This window comes from Trachemys scripta, chromosome 4 (genome assembly GCF_013100865.1).
Source record: "Trachemys scripta elegans isolate TJP31775 chromosome 4, CAS_Tse_1.0, whole genome shotgun sequence".
NCBI lineage: Eukaryota > Metazoa > Chordata > Testudines > Emydidae > Trachemys > Trachemys scripta.
The window spans coordinates 81690181-81706558 of NC_048301.1; the positions used below are offsets into that span (position 1 = coordinate 81690181).

Consider the following 16378-nt stretch of genomic DNA (forward strand, 5'->3'; position numbering starts at 1 on the left):
GCACTGTATATCTCCAGCTTTACATTAATATTATCTGATTTTACTGCAGTAGGCAGAGTTGCAGCTATTTACAAGTCTGGTGCTCAATACTTTGGCAAACAGTTGCTAAAAATTTATTAGAAAATCCTGTCCTGTCCATGATTTCAAGCTTTTATATGTCATTATTCTGAAGTCCGGTTTCTTCAAACCCGTCAAAGGTATTTGTCTTGAAACATAGAACAACATGAGGTGATTGAAACAAATAGCAGCTAGCCAATAAGAAGATGCTATTATAGATAGTTCCAACTGTCTAACTATATCAGCATGAGGTTTTTTGGGGTCGGACCCTTAATGCCTCATTCTTAGAGTTGCTGGGTGGGTCCCTCTGCTTCATTTTCAGCACTGAGTTGCCCTCTGGCTATTGGGGTTGTGGGCAAGGTCCTCATGCTCATCCCTAATCTAAATGCTGAAGTATTGAGGCTATTGACAGCTTTATCTTAATACATCATTAAAAAATCTTTCTTATGCTAGATTTTTTTTTTTTGGAGAAAATCTGCATCATGCAAACACTTCCTCTCATTCGAATTTCCTGGAATGAGTAGTACCATTTTTTTAATAAGTTGTTTTTTGTTCCCCTTAGTTGAGGGCTTCCCTTTGTATCTGTCAGCAGCATCACTTTGGTCTGTGACTTAGTGTAACAAGAACTTAAAATTAACATACAGTTCAGTTCTATATGTTAGTTAAAATGATCAGGAAGTAAAGAGTGAACTCCCCATCTTGTGGCTGAAACTTAATCCATTGACCTGTGTATGTAGCCCAACCTTCACAGAGACATCCCTGAGCAGATGTATTTTAGACTTCCCCATAACACCCGTGCAAGAACAGGGAAAAGTTAACCTTTTAAGGCTTTATTAATTTGTTTTTGAAGTCCTTTGAAATATCCAGATTAAAGATGCTACAGAGTTGAAAAGTATTTTTACAACTGTGGGTTAGTGTAGCCAAATAATTGGATTTTATATCCCAAGACGTAGGTGCACACACTAGAATACAAGTTATAAAAGAATTCCTCAATGTAAAATGAAGAGAACTAAAATCTGACACTGATTAGAAACCTCTGCATCATGAAATGTGACTGCTCCTGCAAGAATCTAACAAGAAATGCCTTCTGGGATTTATTCTGATTGGCTAAAGTGGCCTGCAAGTTTTTTCTTTTACTATATGTGAAATGCAATGACTGACCCCTATTAAATTAACACTTTCCTAGCATATCTGTATTGTATAGTATGTAACTGTCTTAGATGCCAATCAAAGCACTGAGACACATATAGTGAGATGGTTTTGGGTTTGGGTGTGGTTTATTCATCATCTTGGCACTGCATCTTGCATGGACTAGACTCCCAAAATCCTATGCCAACGTCCGTGGGACTCAGCCTGGGATGGAGTCTCAGGTAGAGATCTTTTCTTCCTGACTAGGAATCTAAGTGATAGTGCCAGTTCTTCTCTGTGTAGTGTCCCTATAGGTGCTCCACTCTAGATGTGCCTGCATCCCTGCACTGCTGATCAGAGAACTTTGGTAGCAGTGCCCGTTAGACTTGCACATGTGCTGTCTCCCCTCGTGCCCCACCACAAGGCTAACCGGCACGTGAGGGCTAATCTCCCTCAGTTCCTTCTCCACCATCCCTGGCTAGAGCTACTAGTAGTCCAGTTGCAATTGTTAGGCTAGGTCTACACTACGGGGCGGGGGAGTCGACCTAAGATACACAACTTCAGCTACGTGAATAGCGTAGCTGAAGTTGCGTATTTTAGGTCGACTTACCTGGCTGTGAGGACGGTGGCAAGTCGACCGCTGCCGCGCCGCCGTCAACTCCGCTTCCGCCTCTTGCCACCGTGGATTTCCGGAGTCGATGGCAGAGCCATCGGGGATCGATTTTATTGCATCTTCACTAGACGCGATAAGTCGATCCCCAATAGATCGATTGCTACCCGCCGATCCGGCGGGTAGTGAAGACGTGCCCTTAGCTTCTTTAGCATTCTTAATAGTTGGTCTAAGTTGTGGTTTTCTCTCTTTGTTTTCTCTCAAAAATAAAAATCAATTTTTTTTTAAATTTTTCCATGCTTTTTTGTCAGGGACCTGTCCCCGCAATGGGATATGCCTGGCTCACCAGGCTTCAGGAATTGCCTCCCTTGCAAGGAATCCATCCCTGTGGCAAACAACACTCCTGCAGCATATGTTGCTTTGGGGAAGGCCACGTTCTGCAGATCTCTGTCAACAGCTCAGACCCAGCTATCGAAAGGACAGGGAGTTAACACAGAAGATCATCTTCATAGAGGCAGCTCTACAACCTTCCCTGGTCAGGAGTCACCCAGAAGGCACAAGTCTTCCCCACAGCCCTCAACATCCAAGGACTGTGGGTCGAAGAAATTGGTTATGGACCCCTCTTGTAAATTGTCAAAAAGGAGAGCCATGAGTCCCCAGAGTGAGCCCCGAGCTAGCCATAAAAGATCTCTGGTATGCTCAATATCGTTGCTACCCTCTGCATGGACTTCGGTACCAAGTCCGCTCCCAGGGCGGGAGTCTTCTCTGATACTCTGCCATGCACCTCCACTTTCTAGTGGAGAATCAGATAGCGAGCCACAGGAGTTTATTTCCCACTCCTCCTCCCATGCTCCCTATGATGCCTACTATCAAGAGGCTACTCAGGTATACCTTCAGCCTGCCCATCCACCACCATGGTACAGCCAGCCATGAGTGCCATAGCTGAGCTCTGTCCCACTGCCCCAGTGACCATACTGGGATCCCTGGATGACATATTGCCCCCATACTTCTCGGGCTTCCAGCCTCATCCATGAACCTCTGAGACATTCTCCCTCGAATGGGGCATCCAGAACATTGGAATCTCCGGAGGAGATTATGGAGGAACAGGAGGGCGGATTGGAGGAAGAGGTTACTTTGAGAACCAACAAAAAGGGTTGCAGACACACTGCAGATAACCCTGGCAGAAACCAAAGACACTCACCTCAACTCCTTGACATCTTACACTCTTTCTTCTCCTCCAAAATAGCCATCCCCATCAATGAGGTTCTCCTGGACCCCACAAAAACTATAGGACAAACCCCAGGGTCAGTGACACCTACTTGTAAATGGGCCAATACAAATATTACATCCTACCTAGGGAGACACAATTTCTTTTTCCCACGCTTCCTCCCCAACTCCATCATCATGGATGCTACCACCAAGTGAGATCCACCTTCTACAATAGGGATTAGAAATGCTTGGACCAATTTTGGAGGAAGGCCTCCTCCTCCGCCACTTCACAGTTTCGAATAGCAAATTATCAAGCCTTTACAGCCAAGTATGACTATTAACTATTCGAAATTCAACAGCTTTATTGATTGGGTCCCAGAGTCACAGTGCAACCAGTTCTGAGCTACTGTCCAGGAAGGGCTGCTAGTAGCCAAACCTATGCTCCAGTGAGCCCTCAACGCAGCTGATACAGTGGCTTGGTCCATCTCCACGGACCAAGTGGTTATGCGACCTTTCAGGCTTCCCTAAAGAGGTGCAACTGAAACGTTGAAGACCTTCCCTTTGAAGACACATACATCGATGGGAGGAGCCAGGCTGTCCTCTCTCTGTGCAGAAGCACTAAAATTACAGAACTGGTGCTTCTCCCACATTACACTATCAGCGGCCTACCTTGTACGCACACACAACTTGATAGTGGATCGTTTCAGTTGCAAGTTCCCACATGACCTGGAATGGGAGATAAACCCAGCAGTACTTCATGACCTATTCAGGTGGTGGGGGACATTGACCACGGACCTGTTTGCCATTTACTTGAACAAGAAATGTGCATGTTAACCCTCCCAGAGCAGGGATGGCGCAACATTCCTTGGGTGATGCACTCCTTCTTCTGTGGGACAAGGACCTTCTCTGTGACTTTTCTCCATTTCCCCTACTGTCAAAAGTCATATTAAAAAGAGAAGGTACACACGTAATACCAATTGGTCCCATTTGACTGAGACAGACTTGGGCATGTCACGAATTGTGACAGGTAAGAGTACCATCGATCTCATTCCAATCTACTCCATACCTCCTATCAAAGAATGAAGGATGCACTCTACATCCCAACCTGGGGATTCTCCACCTCAAGGCTTGGCTCCTTCTTAGTTCCAGCACATAGAAATCTCCTGCTCAGAAGAGGTATAAGGAAAATCCACAACACGTTGTACTTACCTGCAAAAGTGGTCCAGGTTTCAGACTTTGTGCAATTCCCAACAGATTTCCCTGACATCTGCTACTCTGGTCTAGACAGTATTTGGTCCTGCCATGCGGGCAGGGGACTGGACTCGATCTCTCGAGGTCCCTTCCAGTCCTAGAATCTATGAATCTCCCAAAAGTCATAGACTATGCTGATTCTTAAAAAATCAGGACTAACTAAGTTCACTGAGGGTACATCTACACTACAGCGGGGAGTCGATTTAAGATACGCAAATTCAGCTACGTGAATAGCGTAGCTGAATTCGACGTATTACAGCCGACTTACCCCGTTGTGAGGACGGCGGCAAAATCGACTTCTGCCGCTTTTTGTCGGCGGCGCTTACTACCACCTCCGCTGGTGGAGTTAGAGCGCCGATTCGGGGATCGATTGTCGCGTCCCGACGGGACGCGATAAATCGATCCCCGAGAGGTCGATTTCTACCCGCCGATTCAGGCGGGTAGTATAGACCAGGCCTCAGGGTTCACCTAGCGACTATAGCAGCCTTCCATTGACAAGTGGAGGGATACTCCAGTATTATCACACCCAACCACAAAAAGATCCCTTAGGATTATAATTAATCTTTTCCCCCAACCCTGACATCCCACCTCTACATGAGACAAACCCAGGCTACCTGCTCACTTACATACCTGTCTGTGAAAATGGCCTTCCTGGTGGCAATCACCTCTGCTAGGAGAATAGGGGAAATAGTGACCCTGATGGCACATTCCCCCTACATATTTTTCTTTCAGGACCAGGCCACACTAAGATCACACCCATAGTTCACCCCAAAGGTGACCTTTCACATGAACCAACTGATCCGCCTTCTGACTTTTTACCCCAAGTGTTACCGTGACAATAGGGAGGCTATACTACACACGCTAGACCAGGGGTCGGCAACCTTTCAGAAGTGCGAGTCTTCATTTATTCACTCTAATTTAAGGTTTCGCGTGCCAGTCATACATTTTAATGTTTTTAGAAGGTCTCTTTCTATAAGTCTATAATATATAACTAAACTATTGTATGTAAAGAAAATTAAGGTTTTTAAATTGTTTAAGAAGCTTCGTTTAAAATAAAATTAAAATGCAGATCTTATCAGTTTAGTGTGATCCTTGCTCTTGCTTTTCCTTGCTGAGTTTTCCAATGTCTAGCACGTATTTGGATACTTTAAGCTGCACACAGGCTTCTGAGTGATCAGTTGTTAACCAACTGCAAGAAGGACCGAGGACAGATTTCATGTGTGTAAATACCTGTTCACACAGGTATGTGGATCCAAATGCTGAAAGTATTGCAAATGCAATTTTCTTCGAACAATTAAATTTCACTGTCAGGGACATCCAGCAGGTCAGAATAGAGGCCCCATGATCTCTCTTGGTAGTTTCAAGTTCAGTCAACAGATCTCCAAACTTTGATGCCCACAATTCTGAGCTTTTTAACTGAATGAGCTGCATTTTGAAATCTTCAGTACCCGTCCACTGAAATACAGACAAATCCAAGTCACTTTCATTGAACTTTTCAGGTTTAATGAGAAAAGAAAGCATTGGGCCAAATCTTGAAATCTGTCAGAAAATTCTGATTCCAGTTCTTGCATGCACATTTCTAATCTCAACGTCAAACGCAATGTGCTGTTCCACATGGCGTGACAGTGATGTAAGAGCAAATCAGGACTTAAAAACATCCCAGTACAGTGGCGCTGGAACAATTCTTAAGGAGGGGGTGCTGAGCTGCGCCCTCTCTTGCCCCTGTCTGCACCCCTCACTGCCCCAAGCTGGGGCCAGTGAGCCACAGCTGCGGGCGGCTGCAGAGCCCCAGGCTGGCAGCCGGGACCCCAGGCCGGCAGCAGAGCCCCCTGGACTGGTGGCCGGGACCCAGAGCCAGCAGCAGGCTGAGCGGGGCTGGCGGACGGAACCCCAGCTGGCAGGGGGCCAGCATCCAGTACACCAGGCCAGCAGCGGAGCCCCTGGGACCGATGGCCAGGACCCGGGCAATGTGAGTGCCACTGAAAATCAGCTTGTGTGTCGCCTTTGGCACCTGTGCCATAGGTTGCTTACCCCTGCGCTAGACTTTAGGAAAATCTTGGCCTTTTACCTGGATAGAACAAAGGCTTTTAGGAGGTCTCCTAAGTTTTTCCCATCTACTACGGAAAGTTCTAAGGGCTCAGCAATATCAGCCCAGAGACATTCCAGATGGGTCTCAAACTGCATTAAACAATGTTTTCAGGTTCGCAACATGACACCTCCAGATGGTATTTGCATGCACTCCACGAGGTCAATCTCCTCATCTGTCACTTTCTCAAGAATGTCCCTATTTCAGAAATCTGTAGAGCAACAACTTGAGTGTCAGTCTACACCTTCGCAGAACATTATGCAATTACTGGGGACTCCACCTCTGACATCGTCTTCGGCTCCACGGTATTGTCATCTGTAACTGACTCGACTCTGAAGCCCCAGCCCTCCTGTGGGGTTACTGCTTGGGAGTCACCTACAGTGGAGCGCCCATAGGGGCATTACACAAGGAAGTTACTCACGTTGTGCAGTAACAATGGTTCGAGATGTGTGTCCCAATGAATGCTCCCCTATCCCCCGCCCCCTATGGACTTCATGTTTATGGCTCTGCGGTAGAGAAGGAACTGAGGGAGGTTATCCCATGTGCACTGGTTCTCCTTGTGGTGAGGCAGGAGGAGAGACAGCACATGTGTGGGCCTAATGGACACTACTACCAAAGTTCTCTGATCAGCAATGCCAGGATGCACGTGCACCTACAGTGGAGCACCCATAGGGGGGACACATCTTGAAGAACCATCGTTACTGCACAAGGTGAGTAACTTCTTCACTATTTTGGCTATGTTATATATATTATCCAGATGAGGTGCAGGATATTCTGTAGCTTTTGCTATCTTCTTAGTGTGGTAGTAGGGTGGCCAACTTTCTGACTGCAGAAAACCCCTTGCACCACCCCTTCCCTAATGCCCACCCCCTCACTCCATCCTATTTTACTCCATCGCTCGCTCTTCCCCACCCTCGCTCACTCGCTCATTTTCACACAGGGCTGGGGCAGGTGGTTTGAGTGTAGGAGGGGGTGAGGGCTCTGGCTGGGCGTGTGGGCTCTGGGGTGGGGCCATAAATTAGGGGTTCAGAGTGTGGGAGGGAGGAGTGGGGCAGGAGTTTGGGATGCAGAGGGGGCTCTGGGCTGGAGTCAAGGGGTTTGGCATGTAGGAGGGGCTCAGGGCTGTGGCAGGGCGTTGGGCTGCAGCAAGGAGTGTGGGGTGCAGGCTCTGTGAGTTTGGGTGTGGGAGGGAGCTCAGGACTGGGGCAGAGGGTTGGGGCTTGGGAGGGGGTGCGGGATGCAGGTTCCGGGTGGTGCTTACCTCAGGTGGCTCCTGGAAGTGGCCATCATTCCCCTCCGGCTCCTAGGTGGAGGCATGGCCAGGTCGCTCCGTGCGCTGTCCCGTCCGCAGGTGCCATCGCTGCAGCTCCCATTGGCCGCAGTTCCCAGCCAATGGGAGCTGGGGAGCCAGAGCTCAGGGCGGGGGCAGTGCACGGAGCTCCCTGGCTGCCCCTGAGCCTGGGAATCGGAGGGAGGACATGCCGCCACTTCTGGGATCCACGTGGAGGCAGGGAGCCTGCCTTAGCCCCACTGCGCCACTGACTAGACTTTTAGCGGCCCCATCAGCAGTGCTGAGTAGAGCTGCCAGAATCCCTTTTTGACCCGGTGTTCTGGTCGAAAACCGGATGCTTGGCAACCTTGTGTGGCAGGGATCAGTGACTTTTATTTGAATTGGAGAACGTTTTTCTTTAAAAGAGTTAATTTTTTTGTGATTTACACCTGTAGCATTTCACGCTATCAACTAATTTCAGTTACATAATTATGCCATTCTTTGCATTCTTGGTAGCACACATTATTTATTTGTATGTGTTTTGTAGTAGTAACTAGAGGCCCAGTCAGAGATGTAGACCCCATTGTGCTAGGCACAGTAATCACTTAGTATCAAAAAGATGATCTCAAGCCCAAAGTGCATTGGTAGTTCAGTTTAAAGTATCAAAATTTGGCTCTAAATCTGATAGGATCTCTTGAGCAGTGATGGACTAAGGCTGGATTGAACAGAGGACAGTTAAGGTCCTCATCCTGCAAATGGGTCCCCAAGTTTTGTAGCTAACCCTCATATCAGAAATGCACAATAGGAATTTGGAATTCAGAGTTTCTGAAGGGTCCTATTTTTTTTTTTTCAGTCTATTACCTTGCCCTTCTTAGGGACAGATGAGCAAGTCTGAGAATCCATGGTATTGGTAAATCCAGGCTGTTTAGCCTTTACGTTTTTTTTTTCTTTCTTTAGTTGGTGTTGTGATTAAGGCACAGAACTGGACAACAGGAGACCTTGGTTCCATTCATTTCCTGCGTGACTTTGGGCAGTTCTCTTAAGCTATCTGAAGCTCATTCTGGGCCTAGGCTTTATATGCTGCATAAAGTAGCCACAACAAGCCTGGGAAGCATTTTCCTTAGCCCAAGAGCAGTGTAGGATTGACAGTCTACCCTCTCTCATAGCCCCTGGTCTAGAGACATATCCGTACTGCTCAATGCTACAGGGATTCTTGGCTGTGAGACAGCCAATAAGCAGCTCTGAGGAAGCTGCTTCAAGTTAGAGATGCTCTTGAAGCTGATCTAATTTATGCTTGGCCCCTACAGTAGCCCAGAATCCAGATGTCACAAATGTCTTCCTTTGACTACACCTTCTTTACTGTGCATCTCAGCAAGTGCAGCACAGAATCTGCTTCTGTCTCCTTTTGCTCATCTGTAAAATGGGGATAATACACAGAGTTATTGTTGCTAAATTTATTAATGCTTGGGAAGCTATCGGCTTGGATGGAAGGTATTCTAGAACTTCAAAGTAGTATTGATAATTGTAGTCTCTTTCCAAATCCCAACTCTAAAAGGTAATCAGTGAGGTTAAATTGAAATAGCAGGAAAACCTTCTAATGCACAGAAGCTGATGCATTCATATCAGTGGCAATGTCAAGTTCTGATGTGGCAGTTCTTATTCTGTAAGCTGTTTTGATTCTCACCCTGAGGGCCTAATAAAATGCATATATTTATAAGTTTATGAATAAGAGTCCAAGCTTATTCTACAGAAAGCTATGCATGGTTTAAATAGTCAAAAAGACCATTCCTGTGCCCACAGGTTTTCTGTGCAAATCTGTGATCCAGTGTCAAATCCATTCATTTAACTTTATATATATACTCTTGCCCAATTTCCTTTGTATATTTTTTACCTATTGCGTATTTTGTTTTAAATTAGTGGGCTGAATTTTTATCCTCACAGCTTTTTTTAAAATCTGTAATTATACCACTTTGTAAGAGTATTTTTTCATTAACAATAATAGCTACGTAAACATTGAAATTTTAAATGAATTCTAAACTGTTAATTATCAAGAATAAATAAGTACTTTTCTTTACATTGTGAGTTATTTCATAGATGGTATATCAGGCATACGGAAGTAAAATCCAACTAAGTAATCCATGTGATCCCTCTCCCTTTTTTTAGTTGATGGAGTAGTGATCTTAGCAACACAAAGATCTAGCGTTTAACTGCGGATCTTATCGTAACAATCAGTGGAGACTACTGCAATGGAGTAATTATTAGTACACAGTTTGGGTTTATGCTGTTTAAATTTAGGTTAGTCTTTGTAAATCTTACTCCTTAGAAGCCGTATGTTGCATTGCTAAAATATTTATAAATATATCCAAAATGGAATTATGCAACAGCTAAGCATTCATTTTTGTTGTGAATGCCTAAGTCCCACTTCCTATTTGTAGTGTTTTCAAAAAGGTAATCTTCAACTTTACAGTTGTTTGTTCTTCCTCTGTAAGGATGTTTTCACTGACTTTCATTGGTATCCATAGAAATTTTCCATGAATAAAACCTTTGAAAAGCTGTAATGGTTAAAGAATTTATTTGTCATCTGCATAGAATTCGATAAAGTAGCTTGGTTGCATGTTAATGTTTTTTCTCCTTGTACAAAAAAAATCTATTTTATTTCAGTGTAATTATAATGGAGGGGGGAGTGGAAAATAATTGGTGCTTGCATCTCATCCTTTTCAAACTGGAATATGGGTCATGTTCAGAAATGCCGTTTAGTGTCAGTTTGTCTAAATTTTTAATGTGGGCATGGTGTGAAGCTTGCTTATTGTTAGATGCGCACACACTCATATTGACTCTGACTCTGGACAGCATTGCAAAAGACAAGCAAACAAATATCAAAAAGCATAGAATGTATCTGAACATTGAGATTCAAGCTAGGCAAGTTTAAAAGCTGAGCATACTTATTCAGTAGCTCCCATTTCTTTCATGATTTTCCCTTCACAAGTTCTAGCTGTTGAAAGGCTGATATGAAGTATCTTTCCATGAATGATTCCCCTCCTCCCATTCCAAATATATATTTTGTCCCCTCTTAGCCTGCGTTGCTTCTCCTTCCTTCAGTCCTGTGTTTGCTTGTTACAAAAGCAGAGTAACGTCTGAGAGACTGTGGTGGTGGTGTTCACATGACTAATACTGTGAAAGATAGCAAGGGGTTTTTTTTGAGCAGCTCCAGTCTACGCACAGTTGGTTCCCAGCTGACAGACAGAATGTGGGGTGGGCTTTGTCACCAGAACGCTGGGTACTGCATGCCCAGCTATGCTTGCAATTACACGGTGCCCAGAAACCTGCTGCTTATGTCAGGGTGCAGGCAGTTTAAACACATAGAAACTGGGTAGTTTTTCCCCTCTTTCTTCCTAGAAAAGGTTATGTAATGAGGGGATTGCTGCTAAAGTAAGAGAAAATGAAGTCTTTGTTAAATGCCTTAACAAAGAAAGAAGGTAAGCAATGAACTCAGAAAATTTGATGTTTGAGAAATGATATTTTCTTGTGTACCTTTAATATGATCTGCTTACTTATTGTATACTTAATCAGTTCTTGCCATTTCTTTTTTCAAAATTCTTGTCTGTCAGAGCATCCATTTAGGCAACTAATTATTAGATCTAGTTGGTACCTGACTTACTCATTTTAGTTTTTTCTTAAACTTAGGTAGATATAGAAAATGTTCTGTTTTTCTAAGAAATCCATCTGAAGATGTATAAGCGATTTCTTTGGTGAATATTATCACTGTAAGCTCCTTAATTGTCCTCTCATAAGTATGGATTGTTAGGTATAAAATTCTGAGAGCTGGAAGGAAAGTATTATTTAATTCTTAGGTTTGATATAAAGGTACAATAATTACTTGATTTGAAACTTAAAAGCATGGAATTTGTTGAGATGTCTTCATGTCATTTTATAATATTTGTTTCTCCAAACAACCTTTGCAATAAGAATTTAAGATCTGTAAAATAATTAACAATAAAAATTATTGTTTAGTTTAAAGAGTTTAAAGCATGTACATTTGTTTCATTATTTTGTGGTGTAGTTATTTTTTATTGTGAAAATAATATAAATATTGCCATGTAAGAGGCAGCTAAGAAAATATCCACCCACTTACAGTTTGCAGATTGCCGGGGAAAAAACAGTTGGTTGGAATATTAATCATTTTGGGCATGAAAGAGGTTATTTTTAACTCTTTCTGCATAGATATGTGCCTAAAAAAATCCTAATTGTGGTTTTGATAATTTTCCCATTACCTTCACAAAGAAAATGTTAGTCTTTAATTCAAAAAGTAAAGACTAATTTTACTTGCAGCTATCTCTTTAAGAATATACAATTGGGATCAAACCAAATGTTAATTCCAAAATGATTATTAAAATCCTCTGCACTTGAAGTATTCAGTGGGCAAAGATAAATTTACATGAAACCTGAGAAATATATAAATGTTTTTTTATTTGGAGTGGTATGCACAGTTTTCATTCTTCTCAAACTTGTCAATGTAAATGTGCTCAGAAATACTCATCCCATTCTGTCAATTAATCCTCTGATATCTCTGCAATATGCAGAACTATTAAACCCCTTCCCTCCAAACCTTTCAACTTTTTTACAATAAGTCTTCAGTAGATAGATTCTAATTTTTCATGAGCTTAACTATGAGCATTCAAAATCTTAGTGTGGAGTCTCCATCCTGTCCATTTTGTGAACTAACAAATAATTCTAAGGGCCACATCTGGGTCCTCTTTGAAGCCAAATGCAAAACTCCCATTAACTTCAATTGGAGATATATGTATAGATAAATGCTATAAATAGGCAAGCCTGTACTATTGTATCCACATTATTTTGTGTAATCTTTATTAAAAGAAAATATTTTACCTTATTTTATCCCATAAGATCTTACACACAATCTGCCTCTCTTCAGTGACATTGTTAGTAAGAAGTATGCTAAATGTCCCAAGCATAGCTATATACAAACTGTACATCCATATCACACACTACATGTAGCATGGCAAGACAACAGTCCCAGAAAGTATTCTAAAGTGGCAATGAATAAAAATTGAAGAAAAAAAAGGACCTTTTTTGCAGTGGATTCAGACACACTCACTATGGAAGATTGTGTTGTGAATTTTCTTTAAAAAGTTTGGGTTGGCCTTGAGCTGAGTCTTTTAGAACATTGTGTCATGCATTCGAAAGCACCTAAGTAGCGTTAGGAACACAAGTTCCATTGATTATCTTCTAATTGCATTTTTTTTAATTTTTATAAGTGGGCTTTATGATATACTTGAAAAATCCTCCACTCTCAGAGGTTCTGTAGATTTTTGCCATTTCCATCATAAACTTTGCACTCTCTTAAGTCTCATCCTTCTTAACAGCCTTGTTGGTAAAGATAACTATTATTTAATTTTTGCTTCAAATAAAATACAGTAGAATTTAACATCAATTTTAAATCCTGTTCTCTGTATGTATTTTTTTGTTAATATTTATAAGAGAAAGTTTAATCTAAATGAGAGTTTCAACTACCTGGAATTTTGACTGTTTGCTATGCATTTTATGATCCTCTTCAGAATCACTTGTCAGTTAAGAATTCTGGTGAAAATTATTTGAGGAACTTCATTCTTTCAGCTGCAGTTACAATTGGTTAAAATATTCTTCTTTTCCTGTCCTAAAACTGTGTGAAACATTTCTCTGTGATCTTAAGCACTTGGTGTGTTTCACACCAGAGATGGCTGCATATTAGGGGAGGATGAAGTGATTTCTGTGTATATCTATTAATATCTATATTTAATGTGTGCGTTTTTATAGTGTGACATATTTGTTCTATTTTACATAATATGCTTTTAAAGTTTTGGTTGAGTACTCAGTTATCTTTCAAGGTGAATGACATTGTATACATGCAAAATATTATCTGGGGTTTCTTTCCTAACTGAAATATTATATAATTTTTGAAAATTACAATCTGCATAGTCTTCTGAATTATTACAAGCTGCCTTTTGTTAGTGATATCGTTATTATTACTTTGCAGATTTAGGTTTGTGAACTCTGGATTCAATCCTGCAAACCCTCTGAGTCCCACTGAAGTTAATGGGATTATTTTGCATAAATAAGGACTAAAATAAATAAGGGTTTTCAGGATTGGACCTCTATTAGTTTATGAAAATAGTAGGAAAAAACATCAAATCTAGGGTGTGTATAAGAAGTCTTTTATTAGAAAAGTCTCTTTAAACTTTACTTGAGGCTAAAGAATCCATTACTTTGAGAAATGGAGAGTCTTGGGACATAGTGTTTACTAATATAAATTGTCCCATAATTGCAGTGCTCTGCTAGTAGCATTTGCAGGATCAGGTCCTTGATTTGTATTTTTTTCTGCTAAAAATAATTAGTTAAATGATTTATTGCTATGTTTAGATATGTCTTGGTATATTCTCCCATGGATGCTTGTGGGAGCTGAAGTGAGCATATTACCTCAGGATACTGAACTCTCTGCTCTATATACAATAATAGATGCAATAGAAATGCCTAGATTAGAAAAACAGACACCTAGGGATTATGTCCGTGTAAGAGTTCTAACAGAAGAAGAATCTGTCCTGAATTTTTAACCTAGCAGATGGAGCTAAGGTGACTGCTAACATTAAAGATTTCCAGGCTACTCCTGAACTGACAATGGAACCAAATTCTCTCTCTCAGTTTAGGTCTCTATAGGAAAAAGGAACCCAAAAGAAACAGCATGAAGGAAGAAGTTTCTGTGGATCTGTTCAAGTCCATGAACTTGTGTTAGGCTTCAAAGAAAGCCTGAGAGAGAGAGCGAGAGCAAATAGTGTTGATGAAAGCTTGGCAAAAACCAGATGTTTGCCATTACTATTTATTTGTCATTGATGTTTCCAGTATTGTGGGGCTTAAGTACGTATTACAACCAGTAAGTCAAAGTATGTTGCATATGAAAGTGGTTTTCAGTTTTAATTGCATTTTAAATATAATTCTGTAATTTAGCTTGATTAGATAATCAGCGAAGATAGTTTTTTCTCTCTTACTCTAAGCACCCGAAAAAGGTGCCATATGTTGTTGAATCTTTTTAAGGAGTGATAAATATGCATAAATGATAAAATCAGATGTGATTACTATAATTGTTTTTCCCCTCCCCCTCTTAATACAGTGCCATTTAGAGAGGCCCCTACCTATTCAAACAGGAGGCGAAGGCCCCAAAGCACCTTGGCAGCACCTCGTGTCTTACTTCGTTCCAACAGCGATAACAATCTGAACATCAACAACATCCCTGACTGGTCAGCTTCATCATCTGCTTCTTCACACCGCAGCCTTTCACCTCACCTACTTCAACAGATGCAGAATAATCCTAATGGAACTGTAAAAACTGTTGGGAGTTATACCCCATCCTCTCGGAGTCGGTCGCCATCATTAAACAGGGTAGGAGAGGATGCAAAAAGACAGCAACATAGGCACATCAGGTGATCTTTTTCAATATTCCTACAGCATGAAATATACCAGTTTATTGACACACTGACCACAATATTCATTAGTACAGATTTATTATAAATGTCCATCTTGGGCCCAGGGTAGATGTGAACATTTGAAGGAAATCATATGCATTGGAGCAATGTCCAAAAGCTAAACTTGTCAACACGTCTAACCATTGCTTTCAGATACTCTTATCCACTCCATCCCTTTCCTCACAAAGTCTGCGTAAATAGGTAAACCTAGCAGTATGATCTGAAGCTTACCAAATCATGCTTTGGTATCCTCTACCACTCCCCTCCTATTTCAACCAGGGTGTTAGTAGAGCTGGAGATAATTTTTCAGACACTTTCAAAATGTAACATTCTGATTTTTTTCAATTCCAAATGACCTTTTGTTTTGAATTTTGATTTTATTTTTAAAAGGTTAAACTCAAAAACAAAATGAAACGTTTCATCCAAAACAAACACTGTTTTACTTTTTCGGTTTACCAAAAAGTTTGAAATTTTTGTTTCCAGTTGACCCAAAACAATTTTTTGTTTTCTGTGTTTTGGTTCAGCCAATGAATTGAAAAATCAGTTATTCACACAGCTCTAGACGCAAGTAGCTTGAGAGTCTTGTATGGTTGTAACAGCTCTAATAAATCATGGGGAAAGAGAGACTCTCTGAGGTAGTAGGGACCAAATTATCTCTTATGGCTGTAGTCTGCTTACTGTACAGTTGGGCGAGGGGTACTGTTGTCCATCAAGTTGTTGATGGAACCTGAGTCAATTGCTTTCTTCCATCCCCCTTCCCAGAAAGCATTCAAGGCCAGTTAGAGGCAACATACCCAACTCCACAGCCTCTTGAAGTCCCACTTCCCCTGATCTGGAGCTGAGCAGTATGCAAGAAGGAAGAAAAAGTGGAGGACTATGGAATTCCTGTGGGCTGGTTAGGGGGGTTGGTGGGGGCGGATCTGGGGAGGGGCAGCAGCTGGAGGCTGTGGTGGTAGGGAACAAGCATCTTCTTCTGTTCCTACTTTCTGCAGGGCCCTAACACTTGAGGATTTTGCTGCTTTATTTTTTCCCCCTTGACTAGTGAGTGTGACCCAGTGGGTGCCCCCATCAACCTACTTATGGACTGTGCCCACTGGATGAGAAGTCTTGCTTCATTGGAGAAAGGTGGATGCTGGCATTCATTTTAATAGAACAAAATTGATAGATTAGGTGTGAATGCTTTATCTTTTAAAGAATGTCAGTACACTCCAAAATATGGCCCTATAAAGGGATAATTGCAGTTTAAGTTAGGG

General features: G+C 41.9%; 1 protein-coding gene across 4 annotated transcripts in view; it reads left to right on the forward strand.

Moving 5' to 3' along the window:
- The window catches only part of SHANK2 (SH3 and multiple ankyrin repeat domains 2), a 621242-nt gene that overhangs the window by 249640 nt on the left and 355224 nt on the right, over positions 1-16378 (forward strand). For 3 of the 4 annotated variants that reach the window (XM_034769724.1, XM_034769725.1, XM_034769726.1), the window contains exon 12: positions 14774-15083. In XM_034769724.1, coding sequence (XP_034625615.1) covers positions 14774-15083 — 310 coding nt within the window. Of the gene's footprint in view, positions 1-10864; positions 11088-14773; positions 15084-16378 lie in introns of those variants that run through there. The other variant, XM_034769728.1, reaches the window with a different exon arrangement.